The 23,727-nt window shown below is 38.8% G+C and overlaps 2 protein-coding genes across 6 annotated transcripts in view; one reads left to right on the top strand and one right to left on the bottom strand.

The window, feature by feature from the left end:
- grm3 (glutamate receptor, metabotropic 3) overlaps positions 1-15,154 on the top strand; it is a 46,810-nt gene extending 31,656 nt beyond the window's left edge. For both annotated transcript variants that reach the window (XM_039650529.2, XM_039650528.2), the window contains exons 4-6: positions 4,169-5,244; positions 7,915-8,092; positions 9,100-15,154. In XM_039650529.2, the coding sequence (XP_039506463.1) occupies positions 4,169-5,244; positions 7,915-8,092; positions 9,100-9,176 (1,331 nt within the window). In that variant the 3' untranslated portion in view covers positions 9,177-15,154. The remainder of the gene's footprint in view (positions 1-4,168; positions 5,245-7,914; positions 8,093-9,099) is intronic.
- A 2,791-nt stretch (positions 15,155-17,945) lies between these two features.
- elapor2a (endosome-lysosome associated apoptosis and autophagy regulator family member 2a) overlaps positions 17,946-23,727 on the bottom strand; it is a 31,034-nt gene continuing 25,252 nt past the window's right edge. For all 4 annotated transcript variants that reach the window (XM_039650520.2, XM_039650521.2, XM_089116324.1 and 1 more), the window contains exon 22: positions 17,946-18,562. In XM_039650520.2, the coding sequence (XP_039506454.2) occupies positions 18,494-18,562 (69 nt within the window). In that variant the 3' untranslated portion in view covers positions 17,946-18,493. The remainder of the gene's footprint in view (positions 18,563-23,727) is intronic.

Raw genomic sequence — 23,727 nt, 5'->3', positions numbered from 1 at the left:
AAAAATACTGTCTTGGTGAGAATAATAGCATAAATTATTAAAAAGTCCTCTATCATACATCTTCTATCATCTAAAATCATACATAAAAGTCAATCAGGTTCAACACATTCCAGGTCAAAAAAATGACATAAAGGTAGCATGAAAGCAATCCGTAACTCCAGCAGTTTTGTATAACTTGAACTAGTGATATTTAGTTATTCACTCTCAAATCAATGAAATTATTGATCAACTCATGCATACACAAGAACCAAAGGTTTAATGTTACTAATGGGTGACACTTTTTCATTTGGACTCTGTTTGCATGAGTTGAGTTAAAAATACTAAAAATAAAAATTTAAAAGGTCTTACATTTAATTTTGTTAAACATACATATATTGTTGATGAAAAATAAAACTCGATAAATGGTGACCTTCTGCATGTTTGTGCACGTTGTAAACTCTGATGAGCGGTGCTGGTTCTGTGACTGTGACTATCATTTTGCAAAATATTTTATTTTCATAAGACTGAATCATTTACAAGTCAGAGTCCTGAGTCATTGGTTCAAGTCATTTTCTTCATTTAGTCAAGCTAGTCACAAATCCTTAAATGTGCAACTCGAGTAAAATAACTGTAGTCTTCCACAACTGCTATCAACTCACAACACACCTTTATCATTTATTTCTGCTCTCTCTTTCTCTGTGAAGAAGCTCTTCAAACTGTCAAACTCAGCTCCGCGGATGAGCGTCTGTGTCCTCGCCAGGGATGCTGTGTCTGAATGGCGACTGTCAGTTGCATAGGTATGCATGGCAGAGATATGTTGTTTTTAAACCCTGAATTTTGGAAACGTCTCAGATGCCAAACTGACATGTCGTGTTACCTGAGAGTCAAGCGGATCATGCTCAGTGGTGATGTCACATTGCCAGTTTTCTGTGTCTCTGTCAGAACGGAAAATAACGTTACCATGGAGCTTAAAAAATAACTGGCATGCGTATATTACCTGAGAGACAGAAAAAGACAGCACAAGTTGCTACAATGAAAGAAAAAGAAGCTAGCAGCACATTTCTGTTGAACAATCAGAGATGGGCATGGGATTTTGTAAAATAACAATACAAAATCCTCAGTTAAAATGTATCAAAATTAAATAGGCCTACTTAATTCTGTGTGGGGGAAAATATTTAAATACAGTATTTTGTATTTTTGATGGCATTATTAACAGGTCTTGAAATTAACACCCACTAATTCACGCCACTGGTGAACTTCAGCAGATTTTGTGCTCACAACCAAAGTGCACGTAGATAAAGCTGCCTATTAGTACTTAATTGAGTCATTTTTCGTTGTTTTTATGTTCGTGCTTAAACAGGCAAACTGTCAAAATGCATCAGTTCTTAAAGTTACAACAGCCTAACATACCTGCTGCCAAATTACGAGATAATATTTTAATGGAAGAATATTGGTGTGGGGAGAAAGGTGTGGGGTTAGCAGTTGCTCATTATCATTTAAAGAGGCATGCACTAAAACTAGTCGGTGTGAAGAGCTGTTTTTGAGTAGGTAAAAAGGGTGTTTCTTTTACAAGAAATTTTAACCAAGGTATGTAATAAATTTTACATGAAGACCCTAAAGAATCATACCAACTTGTGGAAAATGGGAATCCGATTACCATTTTAATGTGTCAAACCAACTGTAAACAAATTTGTGAATTCCCTACGGTGAAAGAGATTATAAATTCATGTTCATCCTCAGTCAGTTTATGTCCTTACGCCCCATGAGCAGTCTGAGTGATTTGTGTCGAGCAATAATACAGAATCTCAGGTTAACCTGCTCTTGGCGGTCTTGTGCAATCTGTTCAGATCAATTTAGATATTTTAAGAGACCATCAGACTACAAGCCTGATTTGTGGATTTAATGCATCTGTGTCAAAAGCATCCCATGACAAAACATGCAAACATCTGTCAGGTATGCACAGATATATTGTGATCAACATTGATGAGCCATAGTTATTTAATGTTGTTGCAGATAAACAATATGATGGATCAGAAATTTATACCCTACTGTTTTTTTGTTTTATTTTTTTTTTTTTTCTTGGGGGGGGGGGGGGGGGCTCTCTATAGCTTTTAAACTTTATTTAAAACTGAGACACGGCATCAAAAGCTCAAGATGTACAATAAAAAAAACTCTAATTCTTTTCGACCGACAGACAGGCAAGGCAGGCAGGCAGGCAGTCAGACACAGACAGACAGACAGACAGACAGACAGACAGACAGACAGACAGATAGACAGACAGATAGATAGATAGATAGATAGATAGATAGATAGATAGATAGATAGATAGATAGATAGATAGATAGATAGATAGATAGATAGATAGATAGATATAGATAGATATAGATAGATAGATAGATAGATAGAGATATAGATAGATAGATAGATAGAGATATAGATAGATAGATAGATAGATAGATAGATAGATAGAGATACAGTATAGATGTATAGATAGATAGATAGATAGATAGATAGATAGATAGATAGATAGATAGATAGATAGATAGATAGATAGATAGATAGAGATATAGATAGATAGATAGAGATATAGATAGATAGATAGATAGATAGATAGATAGATAGATAGATAGATAGATAGATAGATAGATAGATAGATAGATAGATAGATAGATAGATAGATAGATAGATAGATAGATAGATAGATAGATAGATAGATAGATAGATTCAGACTGTCTCTATGAATCCTATATCAAATGTATTTGTTCCACAAATGGTGTCCATATTCTTGGAAGCACAGCGCAAGATAATTAACTGCAATTAGTGTTTGTAACGGGTAATTATATTATAGCTATCCTGTTACCATATGTTGATTATTTAATACAGGGGTGTGCTCGGCATCTGCCGCCAATGACGGATGATTACACATTATCGAGGTCAGTCGCCTGCCATCAAATCGTGGAATAAACAGATGAGCAACGGAGAAATGAATGAACTATGGGCCACAGAAGGTTAATTTGATCCAGCGCACGATGAAGTTCTCGAATACAGCAAGATGTTTGTGGATTTCATTGCACCATAGCTGCATTTGTGTGTGTTGGGATGGGGGTGGGGGGGGGGGGATCTGTGAGTGCATGGGTGTTGCAGTTGATATTGGCTTTATCTTTGTGAATGATGGGGTTCATAACTTCTAACCTGTTTTCCTTATCTGATGAATCATCATCCATCAGAAAGCTTCCAGAGACCCTCTGAGCAATTACACCATGCAGAGAAAACATACTGCACCAGGTGTAGCTGTAGGCAACTATTTGTGTGTTTACATGTAATTAAAATGAGAAAAAAAGTAAATAAATAACATGGTATTGCTATTATTTTTTTAGATGGACAGAACAATAGATTGATAGATACACGTAGAACAATAGACAAACAGAACAACAGATTGAATGATAGATAAAACCACAGATAGATAGATAGATAGATAGATAGATAGATAGATAGATAGATAGATAGATAGATAGATAGATAGATAGATAGATAGATAGATAGATAGATAGATAGATAGATAGATAGATAGATAGATAGATAGATACATAGATAGACACATAGATACATAGATAGACACATAGATAGATACATAGACTTTTTTTCTTGTCACTATAGAAAAATAATCACTTGTACAATCAATAGTGACAGTTTCACAATCATCCCTTGAGGGGCATTTTCTTCTTGTCTTCTCTTTCGGTTCACAATATATCATTTTCCCTGAGGCCAAAAATCGAGACAGAAGCATCAGCTCCTCTGTGCTCATTTGCCCATGTCTTATTTTGCAATGTGCTGACCAAGGACGCTTCCTCCCAGAGCCCCGAGCTACACTACAGAGGTGTGTGGGAGACTTCATGAGAGCGATAAAACCAATACCTAGCACATAAACCCTGACAGAAAACAGCCCGATTCCTCCTCGAACCCTTGATATGTTCTCAGCTTGAAGTCGGATGGCATTGTGTTGTCATTTTGTTTAGAGATTCGATGATACTTTTCTTCGCCTGCTTCATGAGCCTGCAGCCGTTTACGTACTTACTGATAATAACCAAAGACAGTCATAAAGGGAACTATCTGTTCTTGAGTTAATGTGTTTCATCCCACTTAATATGTGTGAAATAACTTCTCCCCCTCTTTCTCATTCTCTCTCTAGCTCCATTTTCCCCTGTCGGCTTGGAGAATCAAGTCAAATTTGACGCATATGGTGACGGAATGGGTCGCTACAACATCTTCAACTACCAGAGAGTGCCAGGCAGTGACAAGTTCACTTATGTCCAGATCGGAGAGTGGGCCGAGATTCTTTCCCTAAACGAGGGCTTGATCGGCTGGCCGAGAGGAGCGGACGTACCCACGTCTCAGTGCAGCGACCCTTGCGCTCCTAATGAGATGAAGAAGATGCAAGCGGGTGAATATTGCTGCTGGATTTGCACTCCCTGCGAGCCCTATGAATACCTGCCAGACGAGTTCACATGCATGCCTTGCGCACCCGGCCAGTGGCCCCGTCCTGATCTGATCGGATGCTACGACCTTCCTGAGGACTACATCATGTGGGAGGATGCTTGGGCCATCGGGCCCATCTCAATTGCATGCGTTGGCTTCATCTGTACCATAATGGTCTTCATCGTTTTCATTCGGCACAACGACACGCCGCTGGTCAAAGCGTCCGGTCGCGAGCTATGTTACATCCTGCTGCTTGGTGTCTTCATGTCGTACGTCATGACTTTCATATTCATTGCGAAACCGTCACCTATCGTGTGCACGCTGCGGCGGTTAGGCCTCGGTACCTCGTTCGCAGTGTGCTACTCCGCCTTGCTCACGAAGACCAATCGAATCGCTCGCATTTTCAGCGGTGTGAAGGAGGGCGGGGCTCAGCGACCACGCTTCATCAGTCCCAGCTCACAGGTGTTCATCTGTCTGTCGCTGATCTCAGTGCAGCTCTTGTTAGTGTCCGTCTGGCTACTGCTGGAAGTTCCCGGTACGCGCCGGTTCACCACGCCGGAAAAACGTCAGACTGTCATTTTGAAGTGTAACGTACGGGACTCTAGCATGCTGCTCTCGCTAAGCTACAATGTGGTTCTGGTGGTCCTCTGCACGGTCTATGCCTTCAAGACCCGCAAATGTCCGGAGAACTTCAATGAGGCCAAGTTCATCGGATTCACCATGTACACCACCTGCATCATCTGGCTGGCCTTTCTACCTATCTTCTACGTCACCTCCAGTGACTACAGGGTATGTCTGAGACTAACATTCTGTACAATTCAAATTAAATAAAATTGAAAGAAATTCCAGCCCGTTCTCATCCTTTAGCGTCACAAAAAATGCTATATGACAAAACGGCGCTATACTATGCACATGGCACCCTTTATCGTAAAAACAACACGCGAACCCAAGACGTCATAAATGCTTTAGCGTGAATATGACACGCAGACCCTACCCTACACCTAAACTTAGCCCTCACAGCGCATGTTATATTAACGATAACGGGTGCCATGTGCATAGTATAGCGCCGTTTTGTCATATAGCGTTCTATATGACGCTAAAGGATGAGAATGCGTTGGAAATTCACATAATTCCAATAAGTGTGACTTTTAAATGGTACGACACCAAAAATTTCAGACTAATCTCATGAAACGGCGTATGTATGACACGCCAATTCGTATTTCCATTTTTGGCGTGCTCACACGCATAATCACTTTTCAGCGTGTTTATGAACGCCGTTGACTTAACGTTACATTACTGTATATATAAATATATGACCAACCCTGTCCCTAAACCAACCCGTCACTGGGGTTAATACGATTTATGAGTCTTCCCCTACCATCCTAGGAAAAAAAATATCGCTCCCCAAGTTTCGCTCGGACATTTAACAGCGTAGACATACACGCAGATCGCTCAAAATGCGTATAGATAACACGCCACTTGACTCGAAAGTGGTGTGTATGTTTACGCAAAAGTCATGATGTCATGTTGAAAATGTTTAATTCGGTCACTCTTTACTTAAATTGTGTCAAACTTGTATGACTTAGGCCCTGTCCCAAATAGCACTTTAAACACTAGATGTATTCCTCTGAGTCTGTACTTTCGTGATTTAATGGTGCTTTGACTGTTGGGAAGAAGTCTGCTGCAGAACTCAAATCAGTGTGGATTCGGCAAAAGTGCATCGAGGGCGCATATCGACCGCAAAAGGGGCACTCGTGAGAACCCTTCTGAAACCTAAAACGACAAAAGGGTCTCATGGACTCAACGGACACATGTATGCGGCAGCCATTGTAAGTTCACAAGACCGAAAGTGTATATGAAGTGTGCCATTTGGGACAGGGCCTTATTTTCTTCTATGAAACAAAATAAATTTTGAAAAATTCCTTCTATAGCATATGCCAAATCTAATTGTAATTAAATAACTAATAATGTTAAAGATAATGATATTCATAAAAACCCCATCAACGAAATGCCATTTGGGACCTTCTGCCCCAATTATGAAGGTTCGTTCTTCAATTTTTCACTTAATTACAACCATATACAGTACTGTACAATTATAAATTAATTCAACTCTCCTTTGGAGTCTGGCCAAAATATCATCAAACTCATGAATTTAAATATAACCACTTCTTAACATAACTGTACTTTGCCCAGTCCTGTCTGACATAAGCAGAAAAACTCTTCTCAAATCAAATTAAAGTACCTGAAGCTAACTGAACAAAGCTGGATTTAATCTAATTTGGTGAGAATGAATCAAACTGATCTGAGCTGAAAAGCGGAACCAGAAAAAAAATCCATTAACATGCAAAACAGACAATGTTGTCTTGTATCCGTGCTTGTGGGACCGCAAGATGCCTGCTGTTCAGATAGCTGTTACGTGTATTAGGAATTACATCAAGCAAGCAGATCTGTCAGATAGAAATCTGTTGACAAATTAAAATCCTCAGCAAACACGTAGCCTCATCAGACAACTTCTCAATAGCTCGTTGACGCAACAAATATATAACATAGAGTGATTCAGTGTGACTGTCTGAGCGGGTCTATAACTGAGCTTGTCATTCACCACACCGAGTGAATCCAGTAGAAACTTGAAGTACCCAAACAGCATTACCAGACGTAGATGGCTTGCTGACGCAAGGAGGATTTCTTGCAGTGAGCAGGACAAAAATGGGTCTTACTAGGCCGCAGTCAATGAAGTGCGAAGAGACGCTCTTTGCTCAAGAGACGTTGCCCTCAGAGACTACTCGGCCACAACGCTGATGCCTGTGGAAATGCAGAAAGATACAGAAACCCAGCGCAAATGCATGTAGCCACATGATCAGATCCACCAATCAACAGAGTACAACACAACAGAATAAGGACAGCTTTGTAGATGGCTCATGCTGATAACACTGCAAAAAATATGAGCAAGACTAATAGAACAGCTAATCGGTTTGCATATTTTTAGGACATAAACGTACACGAATAGGGAACTTGCAGTATTTAAACCCACTGATAATTCATATTGAGATAAAGGTCTAACTGAAACCATTCATTTAGCTCCCTGTGAAATTGTTCCTAAAGCGGAACAGCGTCGTGTTCCCCTGGGGGTTGAGAGAGATCCCTGTTCAGTTTAGTGTTATATCCGTCCTCTTCACTCACAGTGGTGCGCCTTGACGGGAGACTGGGGGAACAACTCAAAGATCTAAAACTGGGAGGAAAATTGTTGCTAATGGGAGACATTCAACTACTTCTAATCAAATGCTATTTACACAGCACTTCGCTAAATGTCACTGTTATTATACCCCTGTGCTCTACCTCTTTATTAGCCAAGGGGCTCTTGATAGTCACAACTAATAGCTTCTGATTATCAGAATAAATGAGTCACCGTATGACGCATCATGGGTGAGAAATAAATGATGTTTGTCCTCTCTCTTTCAGGTCCAAACTACAACCATGTGTATATCTGTCAGTCTGAGCGGATTTGTGGTGCTGGGCTGCATGTTTGCCCCCAAAGTCCACATCATCATGTTCCAGCCTCAGAAGAATGTCACCAGTCATCGGTTAAACATGAACCGGTTCAGTGTAAGCGGGCCGGCCACTAGCTACGCGTCACATGGTGAGATCCACAAACAAACCAACCATGCAACCATGATGACACGACCCACAAAAAAAAAAAAAACAACAACAACAGCATAAATTGAGAAAATGCTGCAAAGCAATTTATTTGTGCTCTAAATACAACTGGTTGTCAATGTTGAACTTTCTGCAGTGCTTACACAGGCGGTTTGTAGTGATTACAGCCCTTTGATATGCCAATTTACACTGAGGATTTTAATGTCAGCATTGTCACACCGAGCGGTTGTATAAGAGCACAGGGGAAAGGTGCGGTAGGGAAAGGCCGTCTGATGGTGGGTAATAAGCCCATGTGTGCACAGACAACAGCTTCTGCTCTGATGCATTATTCACAAGCACAAAAACAGATCAGGTAAACAGTTTCATCTTTATTTACATTTCATTCGTCTAATAAATAACATGACAGACACAGCAAAGAAGAGAAGACGCTGCTGAGTGCAGAGCAGAGATCACATACAGTCACACGCTAGGAGGGAAAAGAGGGGGAGGGAGGTGATGAGAGGAGAATCAAATGGGGGAAAAGTTGTCGGTAAACTTTGTGAAAAGTTTGTGGTGCCTTTTTGAAGTTGGCCATCAGCGGCAGAGTCGCATTCAAACATACTATCACTTTTGCATGCACACACAATATGCAAATTTGTATTATGCATGGAATGGTATACCTTGATAAGTGATAACCTACTAATTACCATATGTTAAAATGTACAGTATATAACAGAAACTAATACATAAATAAATGTAAAAGAACTGGCTAATCAAAAAACATGCGTTACTGCATGGTTATGTAATATATAAAACATTTTTGGATTCAATTTCTTGCAAACATAACTACAATCTAAACTTCTGTACTGTGAGCGTATCACTTTTAGCCACTACTGTATACTTTTACCTTGATATAAAATGACTTCATATTATGTCCCACTGCGTTTACATCCCTTTTTCCTTACCTTCTTTGCATTTGTCTAATTCTCCTTTCGTTCTTTCTTCCTTAAGCATCGGTGAGCGCCAGCTTCGTTCCGACGGTGTGCAACGGAAGAGAGATTGTTGACTCCACCACTTCCTCTCTGTGACCCCGCCCCCTCCTCCAAACTCCTGCTCCTTAGCGACTGTTAGCCAATCAGCACACATTGTGCTCTGCCCAAGAACTAGATCTGCCTACAACGTGTAGAAAGTGTGTATGATTATGATTTATTATTAAATTATTTTTAGGGCTCGTTGTAAATATTAACTGACATTGTTGTAGAGACACAAAAGAACAAAAAAATCCTTTATAGAGAGATTTTGGAAACCGTTGTTTTGATAGCTTTATTATGTATGTTGTAAACGGCCATGATGTGATGATGTAAAACTCAAACCAGTTTTGATTGGGCCACAGTAGAGACTGACAGAAATGGCTCCGCCTGCAATACTGGATACAATTTGTGGTCGTTTTCTTTTGTAGGCCTCATTGTAATAATCTAAACTGTATGTATTTCTATGTTGTACATTTTGTACAGAATCTTAACCGATGGTTTTAACAGCACACGACGACAGTATTAAGCTGGTCATGAGGGCCAGAGCAGGAAAACCATCGAGTGAGCGCTCGCGTCTCAAAATTCACGTCGTCTCATTACAGGCAGTGGCTTGATACCAGAGGTTACAACACCATTTTAGTAAACTGTCAAGACATCTGAAAACATATTACATTAACTGCATCTCATAAGCATTACGGTGAGATGGCTGTGATGCATGTTTATGTTGCAGAACAGATATGCAGTCTCCTAATATATGTTTACACTGCCTGTGACGAGTAGCCTTCAGGGATGGGAAGTCTGGAAGATGAGTATATAAGGGTAAAGTGAATCTTACAAAGTTGACACTTACCTCTATTCTATCATCATGGTGCTGTTGTCGTCCTGCACTTTTTGATTGGATTGTTCAAAAAAGTTGATTTGCCAAAAAAAAAGCCCCTTAAACCGACTTGTGACAAACCAGGAAACAGTACTGTCAAAGGGTAGCCTGATTTCGTTATACTCATTTTCTAGTCAGAATGTGAGCCTGATATTCCTCCACAGGGCTTTATGAGGTAGGTCTATAGTCAAGACCACCTTTGTCGAGTCCAAGACCAGGACTAGTCGAGTCCAAGTAAAGACCAAGTCCAACGTGGTTTGAGTCCAAGACAAGACCGAGTCCAAAAAGGTTCGAGTCTGAGTCAAGACCGAGTCCAGGACAGGAAAAAAAAAAAGTTTTCATTTAGTTATCGTCTCTTTTTCGTCTGTGAAAAAAAGGAAAAATGTCATTAAGCCATTTGTGATAGTAACTATAGTTACAGCATGAGAAGATGCGCTCTGTTGTAGTGAGCTCCTGGTCGGTTAATTTTGGCATTTTCTAAGCAAGTTAACGTTACCCTAGTAGGCTAGTAATAAATGAACACACATACAAAAATGACTTTCGTTCTGTATGCATTCCTGGAGAATATTTCTGTTTGACCTAAACACATTTTCTACAGTCAATTTAAAACTGAAGAAATCATCACAAATGTCAGATAACATTAACGTTACCCAAATGAACCACCCTTAACGCAAATATGACACACACCCACACAGCTACTGTAGCTACTACCACCATACGTAATCGAACATATAACTTTATGACGGCTCATGCAAAGTTTACTTAACCCTAACGTTAACGTGAGCATTCATTCATAAAAAGCCTGAGCGCAACCACAAACTTAATACAAACACGACGATAATCAATCATTAATAGGCCTACCGTAATCGTTTGATTTCTTTTACCCTATGAAACCAGTAATTCCAGACGTAAGTTATGATAACTTTGTCCAAGAACATTAACTTTATATTTTACTATGTTAGCTACAGTAATGTAAACGTTAACACATACTGTAGTTCAGGCTAAGCAGCTCCAGCTCTGCAGTTAACTTACCGCAATGTATGATTCTTCTGCAGGTGTCTCACGAAGTTTGACGTTGTCCCACAGGTTTCCGAAATTTTTGTTTTGCGTTTCTTTTCCAGCGCAGCGCTGAGAAATTCCTGGTGATTTTTAAAACCAAATTTGATGACGGCAGAATTGGCGGAATCTTCATTTGTTGTGTGGATCAATGAAAATTAACAGGCATGCAGAGGCAGAGCGTGACATGTGAAGATAATCTAGTATGTGATTGGTTATTAGGTGGCCAGCGTTTCCTTTTTCCTTCAATATTATAAACATAATAGAAAGACACCTGGACTCGGTCGAGACCAAAAACAATATTTGGCAAGACCAGTTGCCGAGGCAAGTCCGAGTCCGAATACCTGCGAGTCCGAGACCATAGAAAAACGGTCTTGAGTCCGGACTCGAGTACTACAGCCCTATTATGAGGCGTGTCTTAACCAAAACAGGAAAAAAAAAAAAACAACTCTGCACTCAATTGAATAGACCTACAACCAATCAGAGCAACGCAGTAAGTGTCATCTGTCTATCATTGTATAAAGCCCGCCCTTTGCTGGGGCGGGGTTCGGACTGCAAACAAATGGCAAACAATAGGTTAATGTCTCTCCAAAAACTGTTTTCAAAACCACAAAAACATAAACTGTGATTTATTTGAAAATACAAATATTTTGATCAAAAATACAGTAAAAAGAGCAATAATTTGCAATTATTATAATTTAAAAGAACTGTTGTATGTAATTTCTTTCTGTACTGGCAAATCAAAATTATTCCAGTCTTCAGTGCCACATGAATCTTCAAAAATCATTCTAATATATTGCTTTAGAAATATGTCATATTATTATGTTGGTCTAGCACCGGCACCCTTTCAGTGGAAAAATAGATTATCGGTTACGTTTCTGACGTGGGAAATGCTTTGTGATGCAGTGAATGTAAAATGTATTCTGTTGTTCAATATCGGCTTGTTGTGCCTTATCATTTGTCCTATAGTTTTAATACGAGAGGTTCAGAGCCTTTTGGTGAGGGGGAACCGGGCCATTTTTTTACAGACATCTTTTTTTACTTTTCAGAAGTTTTATACATTTCTATGTTTTTCGGTTGTTTCGTTTGGAGGAAACAGGGACGCTCGGGTTCTTCGATAAGCTGACGATTTTTGGAGCACTAAAATGTTAAAAGTTTTAATGTTTTTAGCTCGCGACCATCACTTGGCCTCAAGGGATTCTGTAAAATATCACGTTACCTAATGCAAGTGTTAAACTGTATCATGTACTCTAAGGATCATCCATTCTTAGCCCGTCATGAAGAGATATAGTAAACAAATGTGTAACAGTAACCTAGAAATGCTATACTCTCAACATTCATAATTCATTAGTATTGCAGCGAAGGAAATCATTTGTGTGTCAGTTAACAGTACCGCGAGGGAAACATGCACAGAAGGAGCGATAAAATCAGATAACAGAAAAACAGCCAATCGGTGACCGATTTAGTCTTCCAACACACATACAATCCATTGGACTAGCATTGAAGTAGGAATTAAAGCCATATCTATATGAATAAAAATAGTTATGGACTACCCAGACAGCAAAGGCTTGGAAACCAGCCAAAACACCCTAGTAATACGGTAAACAACAATCAGACCACCTTAGCAACTGTATAGCAATGCCCTGGAAACTGATCAGAATATCCTAGCAACTGCAGAGTAATGATAAAAAAAAACACTCAGAACACCCTTGCATCTGCACAGTACCATGAGTTAAACACAGCTGCTTAGCAACATGATAAAACACGACTTAGAACACCTTAGCAACTGCATAACAACACCCTGGAAATCACCAACAACCTAGCACAATGACATTTTACAAACCACCCAGAACACACATGAACCTACATAGTAAGTAACATGTTAAAAAAAAAAAAACACTTTCGACATATTAGCAAATGCATAGCAACACCCTGGCAACCACGTTAAACACCCTTGCACAATTACATTCAATACACATTCCAAAAAACTTCGTAAGTAACATGCTAAAACACCTGAGTAACTGCATAGCAACACCTGGGAATCACTTCCAATATCCTAGCAACACCCTAGCACAATGACTTCCTAAAAAAAACACCCAGAACACCCATGAAACTGCATAGTAAGTAACATGCTAAAAATAACACTTAGAACACATTAGCAACCACATAGCAACACCATAGCACAATGACATTCTAAAAACCACCCATAACACCCTAGAACAATAACATGCTAAAAAAAAAAACCACTTAGAACACCTTAGTAAATCCATAGCAATACACTGGAAACCAGTACTGTGGTGGTCACTTTTACACAGGCAATATCTACAATATAAATTCTTACAATACTTTGCTACAAAACAAACAAAGAAAGTTAACAAGTAAGTGAATGTAGGGAGAAAAACATCATGGAGTTATGTAAAGCAGTTTGCTGCCCCATAAACTCCAGCATGATACTCAGCAACTCTGTGCTTTTGTGGCAAGGCTACACCACCCCAAAATCTGCACACATCCTCTTTCCACTCGTTAAGTTGCTAGGGGTCCTCGTTCCAGCATTAGTCTCTTTAAGAATGTTTTTGAGGGAAGAGGGAAAAAGTCAAATGTGGCGGTTTCATCCGAGTGGCTTAGAAACGGTTTAGGAGGGAGGCGAGACTGCAGTCTGCGCAGAAACACAAATCGAGAGCGAGCCTCCCTCACCCACTGCAGCAATTTCATTCAAGTCTTACTGCAGAATCAGCCAGCTGTGTCTAACTGAGCCACTGCGTGGAAAAGTTTAAAGAACACTTTCATAGAAATGTTCATGTTTGACACGAATCTTCACACACCACGGCAAATTACGATATTCAGTCCTGTTTGGTTGTGAAAGAAACAGACAACCTATAACCAGTCGAGTAAGACGCGTTCCTGGGTCAACATATTTGAAAAGTCCTAATCATTTCCTTATCCCTAAACCTAACCCTACCCCCTAAGTTATCCCCCAAATCAGAAGTAAATAAGACTGATGTAAAAGAAACAAACCCTTACTGCAAACCTAAACTGACATACATATGTCCCTTAAATCTGATTGGTTGATTGTAATGTTGATCCAGGAACATGTTCTACTTGGTTAAATCAGGTTAGCCAATCAAATTGACTACTTAACTCTTACAGGAGTCACATCTGAATTTTAAAAGCAAGTTCAGTTGATGTGTGAGCAGAACTACAGTCAGTAACTAGCGAAGAGTGTAACATGTGATCAGAGAGCTACAAAACGCCTGTTAAAGGGATTTGATCATCATTTACTCACCCTCATGTCTTTGCAAACCTGTATGATCTTACTTCTGTGAAACACAAGAATATTTTTGAAACACCCCACAACATAAAATTAGCCTATATTGTGTTCTGGGGTGGGGGGGATTAATTGCGAAAATATTTTATATAGAATATATTTAGAATAAAAACTAAATCCAAAATACATACATAATACAAATAAGGCTTGATGTTTACTATGGTAATTTGTCACTAAGGTTATAGGCAAGACTCAAGGCCAGGTCCAAATGGTATCTGCATATTTTTTTTCCCCATATTTTCTGTACTTCTTTGGTAGGAACATCGGAATAATTGTGTTAAACAAAACTGTATTCTTATCGGAAGCTGAAAGTATCGCCAAATTAGCCAAAAATATGTATTGAATGAATACAGAAGGAGTGCGTATTACTTTATGAAGGACTGTGAAAATACACGGAACTGCTTTCAAGCGAGCCTGAGAGTTTGAAAATGGGATTGTTTTGTTTTTTCTGTTGTATGTAGAGGCTAATTTAGAGTCAAATATGTTAGTAAACAGTACATTTGTCAATCCCATTTACTTTTTTCAAACTGTTTTTCTGAAACGGCATGTTCATTGGATGAATCAAGAACAATTTGGGGTGATCTCAAAGTTGTATGTAAGGGTTAAAAAGAGTTCTCACGAAACAAAACTCCTTCAGATCTGTAAAAGTGGTATAACGTACTTCAGGAAGGCACTGAACTTTTTGGTTTGAACACAAAGCAATAGAACAGTACCCACGGTGCAGTGTGCAATAAAAAAGGACATTATGACATCACAATAAATCAACTAAATGATGAAGTCTCTGTTATTTCTCATTTTGGAGCTGTGGGGTGACCGTAATCACACTTCAGACATACACAAACACTCATTGACATACCTTCTCAACACTTTCTGTCTCAAGTGTGATGGATTCAGATGTCTCACAAAGACGAGCATTTCCTCACTGACAAAAAAAAGTGTTCTCTCTTCTACTAAATTATTCTGCTGACATCCAATCAGCTGGCTTCTGGCTTTCTAAAGAGGATGAAGCAGAAGAGATTATGAGTTGGGAAAATGGAATGCAATTTTTGCCAGGGATTTTCTGGCCAGAATAATACATCGGAAGTGCTGAAGTGCTGAAGCCTTTGAAAACCCTTCCTTTTATCAGCCCCATAAGTTCGCCTGAGGAGAGAGAGGACAGGTGAGAGAAATAGAGAGAGAACGGCATGAATGAGAGCGTGAGAACGTGGGGTAAAGTGGTGGCTGAGGGATAGAGATAGTGAGGGAGTTTTTTTGGTGAATTGTACACATCACCCTTCTTCTGTCCTCTGTGGAATTCTAATGGCTGTGGCACAGAGTCAAGGCTTTTATGGGAGATATCGGAACCGCTGCACTTTTCCAGGTTAGACACGAACTCTTCCACCTACAACACAATATTTCTGAAGTCCTGGGAGACGACGAATCACAGGAATGAGGGAGAGTCAGAATAAAAGAAAGTGAGATGTGACATTTGGATATAGCGAGAGAACTAATGAGGAACGTACAAAGCGTTTGCTGCACCGCTGCAGCACTTAAAGCCATAGTTCGCCCAAAAATGACAATTCTGTGATCAACAACTCACTGACATGATGATATGAACACAGAATTTACTCAGATTGTCATATTCATATTGAGCACATTTAAAAACAAACAAAAATGGAATACCATACTGTGTGAGGATAAGATTTCAATTTGAATTGGATATAAAATGTCATATTGCAATGAGAAATTAAAGGGATACTCCACTTTTTTGGAAATAGGCTCATTTTACCACTCCCCCAGAGTTAAACAGTTGAGTTTCACCGTTTTCGAATCCATTCAGCCGTTTTTTTGATATTTAGAAGAATATCATTCCCATTGACTTCCATAGTAGGAAAAAAATATACTATGGAAGTCAATGAGACCAGAAACTGTCTGGTTACTGATATTCTTCTAAATATCAGAACATCGGCTGAATACATTTGAAAACGGTGAAACTCAACTGTTTAACTCTGGGGGAGTTGTAAAATGAGCCTATTTCCAAAAAAAGTGGAGTATCCCTTTAAGATTCTGTGTATAACAACTTAAATTTTAAACTGATCATCATACAGCTGACTTTAGAAGAGAATGAAAATACTGCACAAAATATAAAGTATGGACCAATCTATTGTCGTTTTCCTTGTCTGACCATTTATCCATCTGCCTTCAACTGTGTAGCTTATTTTTCATTTATTTTTTAAATAATGAATCCACCCAAAAGCAACTAAACTCAAAATATTATAAAATTGGATTGAGAAAAAAAGGCTTATGGACGTTTTATCTTTGTTGCCCTCATCCTTTTCATCTGCAGTTTCATTCTCCTTGCTGTGTTGTTCATTCATTTCCAAAATAATTCAAAGACAACCAAATACACGATATTACAGCATTTGATTGGAAGATACATTTATTTTTTAAATAATTCAAACAAGGCATAACCATACCAAACTTGCGATGAACTACTCATCCCATGAAGCACTGCAAATTATGTAGTCTACAATCAGCCATGATTTCACAATATAAAAACTAGTCAATGTATAAATAATTGAAACTCATTAGATTTACATTAAAATATTAAAACATACAAAAACTATAGTTGAGAACACAGGAAAGTAATTGAAGTACTGTAAACTCACCTTTATTAATATACCTTTAAACAATACAGATTGTTTCAAAGCTGCTTTGCAGTAATAGGAAAATAACAATTCAATAATGCGAACAGAAAATATATAAAATATAAATAAAAAAAACGATTTTTTCAGCTGAATTCAGTTCAGTATTCATAATTTTAGGTTCAAGTACTGTGTAGAGTTCAATACAGCTATAAAGCTGATTATATAAGCTAAATAGAAATATTAAAATGACTCATAAACCTAAACTAAAATATACAAAACAAGTAAAGATATACAAATAAAAGCCCATTTTAAGTATTAATAAGAATAATAGTCAAATAACATTGCGGACTATGATCAGAGAATCTCACTGAGGTTTAGTTGTAAAAAATTCTGAAGAAATCCATCATACTTTCACCATATTGGAGTTTTTTGTGCTTTCTGTGCTTAAAAATCAAACAATAATTTATTATACATGATATAAAAAATGTATAACTGGCATCAGTTGAATGCAGTTACAGGTTTATTTCCTTGTAAACATGCACACAAAATAAGAGAAAAATCACAAAATTATTCATGCGAATAATATTGCCAACATCTAACACTTCAGAGTAACAGTGGACCAAACAAAACAACTAAATCCCAGTGGGACAGTAACTGTAGGTTTACACCATTCAGAATCAATATGGGACTCAACAGACCATTTACCCAGATTTCACGTCAATGGGTCTTAAAATTTAATGAATAAAACCCCACCGGCAGTTCATTAAGTTCTTTAATTAGATGGCGAATCTAGTGAAAGTTTCATCACCTTAGTCTGAAGGAATACAGTTTCTCCTTAATATTCTGTGTTTGTCTTAATACTGTAAGCCAAGCAGAATGACGCAGAGGTATGTCAAAAAAATAAAAATCATAAAAATAGCTGAACAAAAATGACTACTGTAATGTCTTTATTCATAGACTTTATTCATGTCATATTTCATTTGGAATGTCACAATCACAGTCAAATAGGTTACTTAAAAAAAAAAAAAAACACAAAAAAAAAAACACACACTTACTTGAACACAAACACACTTTACATGGCTTTCAAGCACTGTTTAGCTGGGATTGGAAGCGCCTGTCAGGGAAGCTTAATGTCTGAGTGTATTTGTGTGTTCACCCTGACCCTTGGCTACATTCGCTCTGACAAGCAAGACTCATGTAAAGTCGTGGCTGAGGCTCCAAAAAGCTTCTGGACTGAAGAGGGGGGGGGGGGGGGGGATTGGTAGACATTTACAATAGGGAAAAAAAAAACAACAACACACGTACACAACTCCATAGTGACACATCTTGAAAGAAATATTTAATGAGCATGTCCGTCCGAGTTCCTGAGGCGTCACAGGCTTGTTTAACCCAATTTCTTTTTTTTTTTTAAAGGCCACTGCGTATGATATCGAAGAGAAAGGAACTTCCATTCATCTCTTTCTTTTCCTTACCCCTCTTCACTCTTCGTCTATCCCCACACAGACTTCTCTGTATTGGAGAATTTCAGTTGGACGGCTTCGTCGCTCTTCTTGTTGCCCTAGAAACAGAAACACGGTTTTGAAAACGCAGCCAAAACGGGAACAAATCACTGAACGCAGGCGCGACAAATGTACACAAACAGAGTGCAGAATCGCCCTCCTCGTCAAGGTCGCCTCCCTTTGAAAAGCCTGCCCTGCGAAGGCCAAGGACTGTCCACGGACACTGCACGTTGCTAGGACAACCAGTGTGCAAATCAAACAGTGAGTTGCGGTAAGCTAGGCCTGTTAAACAGAAAGATAAATGACCTGCAACTGCCTCGGTACGGATTTCAGGAACGCTGTTATTCACACAGAAGCCTGGTCATAAAACCTTAGTTGCCTACATAGAAAGTATTTTAATGCATCATAGGCACGCTCCCTACGCAAAGGCTGCTCTAAAAGGTAGCCAGCAACACTATTCTGCCTTTAAGACATCTAGTCGTTGGCAAAAACAAACAGAGAATGCATTGCGATGAGCAGAGTGAAAATTCAAGATGGCGGATCACTTGAGCTGAGAGAAATGCGTATTAAAAATATACGTTGTATTTAATTCAATACTGAAATGTTTCCATAAAAAAGGTTAAATTGCATTATTTTACCTAATATCTCTTTCTTAAAAGCCTATTGATTACTGCGTTGTTAGCTTAGCAACATCCTAACTTGTGTGGGGTGAGTCAACCAATGTATCAAAATTGACCCTTTTTACTTTATGAATATACATTCCTGGTCATACTATGAATTATTTATGTGAACTTTATTCCAAATGAAGAAGAAAACCACATCTTAATAACTCGAAAGGATTTCACAACCAAATATACTCACTTTAACTTTCCCCTCCCAGACAGCAAACTGACATTGAATCAACGTGGAAACGACGTCTCTCATGACATTGAAACAACGTTGATTTGCTCATCGAATTAACGTTGAACCAACGTCAGACGCGGCATTCTTCAAAGCTAAATGAAATCGAAAATTGGTTTGCTTTCATAACGTTGAAACAACGCGTTGATTTCAAGTTGATTTTCCGTTAGTTTTGAAAGAATGACGCATCTGACGTTGGTTCAACGTTAATTCGATGAGCAAAACAATGTCAGATCAACGTTGTTTCGATGTCATATTTCCACGTTGATTCAATGTCAGTTTGCTATCTGGGCTGCCATTGACGGAAGTTTCTGTCATTTGTGAAAAAACGCTTCCCCCTCCATTGACGGAAATTTCCGGCTTTCCATTATTATACGGTAGGGGGAGTTAAGACAAATCTTTTGAAAACATGCGAAGAAGATGCAGAAGCGATCTTGTGTATAATCATGCAAAATATGCAAATGTAAAAAAAAGGTGATCATCAACATTAATCAGCATATAAATCAAAACAGCATATAAATGTCGCAGAATGAAATGTCGAACCAGGAAGAGCTTTAGGACTGTGGAGGCAATCGGGGTGTTGATGGACTCGATTTATTCCGGATTCAGAACGACGATCAAAAATTAGATGATCCAGATGAAAATTAGATGATCCATGATGAACACGATTTTCTCAGCTTTTTGCTTTTTGAATTGAGGTTAAAATATCCAAAAAATGAGCTACACGCATCAAAAGAATGAGAAGAAATAAGGCTGATGATGTCATTAAAATATTACAAGTTATACTACTGCAGAGATATTAACCTGAATTAGCATGCTAAATTACTAGCCCCGGCCCGGGAGGTGTCATAATACCAGTTTCAGCCATGGGAGGCGATATACAGGCGAGCAACATAACCACCAGCCAAACTGCAATACACGAGTAACTCGCATAGCTTGTGGGTGTCATAGATGTACTTGAATCTGATGTCAATCGTGTGGAAAGTACAGCCCACTACTAGGCTACATTTCAGTTCAGGGAAAAAAAATGATTGGTCGATATTATGTATGAGAAATACATTTTGGTAAGTTGTAGCATACTACATCTTTCAAAAGTATTTGTGTTCTTTCACCATTAGCTGGTAGAGATGAACGGTTCACGTGCGCTAGGGATCTGTTGTGTAACATTTACAAGCCAGACTGATCTCATGAAGTAGCGTGTGTATGACACGCCAATTCGTATTTCCATTTTTGGCGTGCTATCAAGACGCATAATCGCCTTTCAGCGTGTTTATGAACGCCGTTGACTTAACGATATATAAATATATGACTTACCTCAACCCCGTCCCTAAACCTAACCGTCACTGGGGTTAATGGCATTTATGACTGTTCCCTTACCATCCTAGGTAAAAAAAAGATATGACTTACCTCAACCCCAACCCTAAACTTAACCGTCACTGGGGTTAATGGCATTTATGACTGGAGATTTGACTGCGTGTACAGACACGCGGAATGACGCGGACGTTAATGGCGTAGACATACACGCGGATAGCTCAAAATGCGTAGAGATAACACGCCACCTGACTCGAAAGTGGCGTATATGTTTACGCAAAAGTCATGTCATGTTGTACAAGCGCCAAAACCGTATTTATTGTTTGAATTGCGTAATAAAATTTACATAATCTGAGAGCTGAGATTTTTTTTATAATCATAACTAACCTGCTCTGTCTAGTCTGTTGGTCTCCGTGTCCTTTTCTGTGCGTGACAAAATTGACGTGTGGCGTGAGAGCATGTGAAGTGTCAATTGCGTGTCTCATGGTGAATTCGTGAGAGTTGGCAGTTCTGAATGGCACTAGCTTGGTCAACATCAGCGAATGTTGTCTGTCAAATTAATTCAAACGAACAATAAAAATGTAATATGAACAAAACAAATACCATAAAACTTCAAATAATAGCCCAGGCTTTTATTTTCCCATATCGTCGAAATACACCGGCTTGTATTTGAGACAGGCTATGAGACGGCCTTTATAATTTAGTGTTGAGATGTTGTTCATTGAGTCTCTAATTTCTAAAAATATCCAAATGCTCTACGTGAAATTGCAGTCTGCCAACCTTTTACCATCGTGTCAATTGATTTGATTATTATGTGCGAGGGAGAGAGCGCAAAACAATATACACTCACTCGCGTTGAAGACGTGAGAGTGCGTGCGTGGCTGCGGCACAACTCACTTTCTAGAGGTATACTGCCCCCATCTGGTATGGAATATGGAGTATGATTTGATTTTTTTTGACAGATGGCACCTTTAAAATGTTTTTTTAATGAAACGCTACCACATTAACGGGTTGATAAAAGCATGAAGCTAAAGCGGAGGGTCTGCTCTCTTTTATATATTGCATGTTCAGATATTCATACAACGAAATATTATGGGGGCCATGAAAATTTTGTAAAAATGATCAAAAACGCTGGCGGGCAATTTTTTATTTTTTTACATTCCCTTCTGGAAAAAAAAACACTTAAAACAACCATTTTATTATATTCATATTTAATTTATTTTTGTAAAAAAAAAAATAAAATAAAAAAAATTGCATTGGGGGATAATTTGGGAAAACGCTGAAAATTTGCAACCAAAATTGCTCACCAAATTTCACCACTATTTTTAAAACCAAAGTAAAAAAAATAAAAAATTTGAAAAATTCAGCACACAAATGTATTTGAATTATTTTTTTCTACAGTATTCATGTGGCATAAAAGAGTTTTTTTTTGAGAGAGAGAATATTGTATTTTAAAGATCATTTTGCAAGTCATCATTGGAAAGTGTTTATTACACGGTTTTTCATGCTTGTCGACAAAACCATAAACAATTATTACACATCCACCACCTGCGGAACAGTCCTTAAGACACTAACAGTTTACAGGCGAAAGAACATTGTCATGGTTCCAATAACAGGACATTAAAGAGACCCTTCAACTGACTCTAGAAAAAAAAACAGAAGAAAGATGCCTGATCACCCTGTGTGAACATGCCATAGTCCTGCAGAAAGGAGGCATCAAGATGTGGCCAAAGCAATTAACTACAATGTCTGTAATTCAAGATGCGTAAGACAGAGGCAACAGAGAAGGACAGCTGATAGCCCTTACAGTGCCAGACCACATGTGCCCATATGTCCCCAAATGCCATGCTCAGTCCATGAGGATGAGATGTTCTGTAAAACTTAAAGGGGAAATGAAGCAGTGAATCAAGTTTACATGATTTACAAGATGGATTTCCAATATAATCAACAATTATATAAGGAACATTACAAATGTAAACATTTAGAAGAAAAAAAGAAAAAAAACTTTGTATCTTTCACCGCCAGGGCGCCGCCATTGTGCAGTTGACGTCACGGGGTTGGTTGGCTCAAGTTTAACAGGCTCTGGGCATTGAAAATCGCGACATCAAACTGTGTTTATACCAGTGTTTTGACCGCGAACGACTAATGTTAGGTACAGATATTAGACAAAAAGACGACGTCTCATGTTATATGTTGACAAACTGCACATGGAAACATTGTTCGCGATGTCTGCCGTCAGATATTCCCGTCTCGCCAATAACATGTACAGTAAGTTAGCACGTATTTGTTAAAGGGGAAATGAAACGTCCATATTTTCGCACTGGTAGTGCTAGTAACGTTAGCTACAGCCTACATACGTATACTAGGAAAAAGTGTCTCCGCTCTGACATCCTTCAGGGAAAGCATCGCCGCTTCCACACGTCTAACTCCCGGCACAGCATGGTAAACGTGCGCGCCGATGATGCAGAATTGACCACGCAACACATGCTCAAGATCAACCTCTTGACAACAGATGGACTCTGACACGGAGGGCATCGCAGGACAACAGCCACACTGACACCTGGTAAGTTAGCGTTGCAAACCCGCTCTCCGCCCCAAACCACCACTTACTGTTCTACACAGCAACGTAACTTACATGGTGTTGACGAGACGGGAATATCTGACGGCAGACATCGCGAACAATGTTTCATGTGCAGTTTGTCAACATATAACATGAGACGTCGTCTTTTAGTCTAATAACTGTACCTAACATTAGTCGTTCGCGGTCAAAACACTGGTATAAACACAGTTTGATGACGCGATTTTCAATGCCCAGAGCCTGTTAAACTTGAGCCAACCAACCCCGTGACGTCAACTGCACAATGGCGGCGCCCTGGCGGCGAAAGATACAAAGTTTTTTCTTTTTTTCTTCTAAATGTTTACATTTGTAATGTTCCTTATATAATTGTTGATTATATTGGAAATCCATCTTGTAAATCATGTAAACTTGATTCACTGCTTCATTTCCCCTTTA

This window comes from Pimephales promelas, chromosome 10 (genome assembly GCF_988280905.1).
Source record: "Pimephales promelas chromosome 10, fPimPro1.hap1.1, whole genome shotgun sequence".
NCBI lineage: Eukaryota > Metazoa > Chordata > Actinopteri > Cypriniformes > Leuciscidae > Pimephales > Pimephales promelas.
This window is presented reverse-complemented; position numbering and strand designations above follow the sequence as displayed.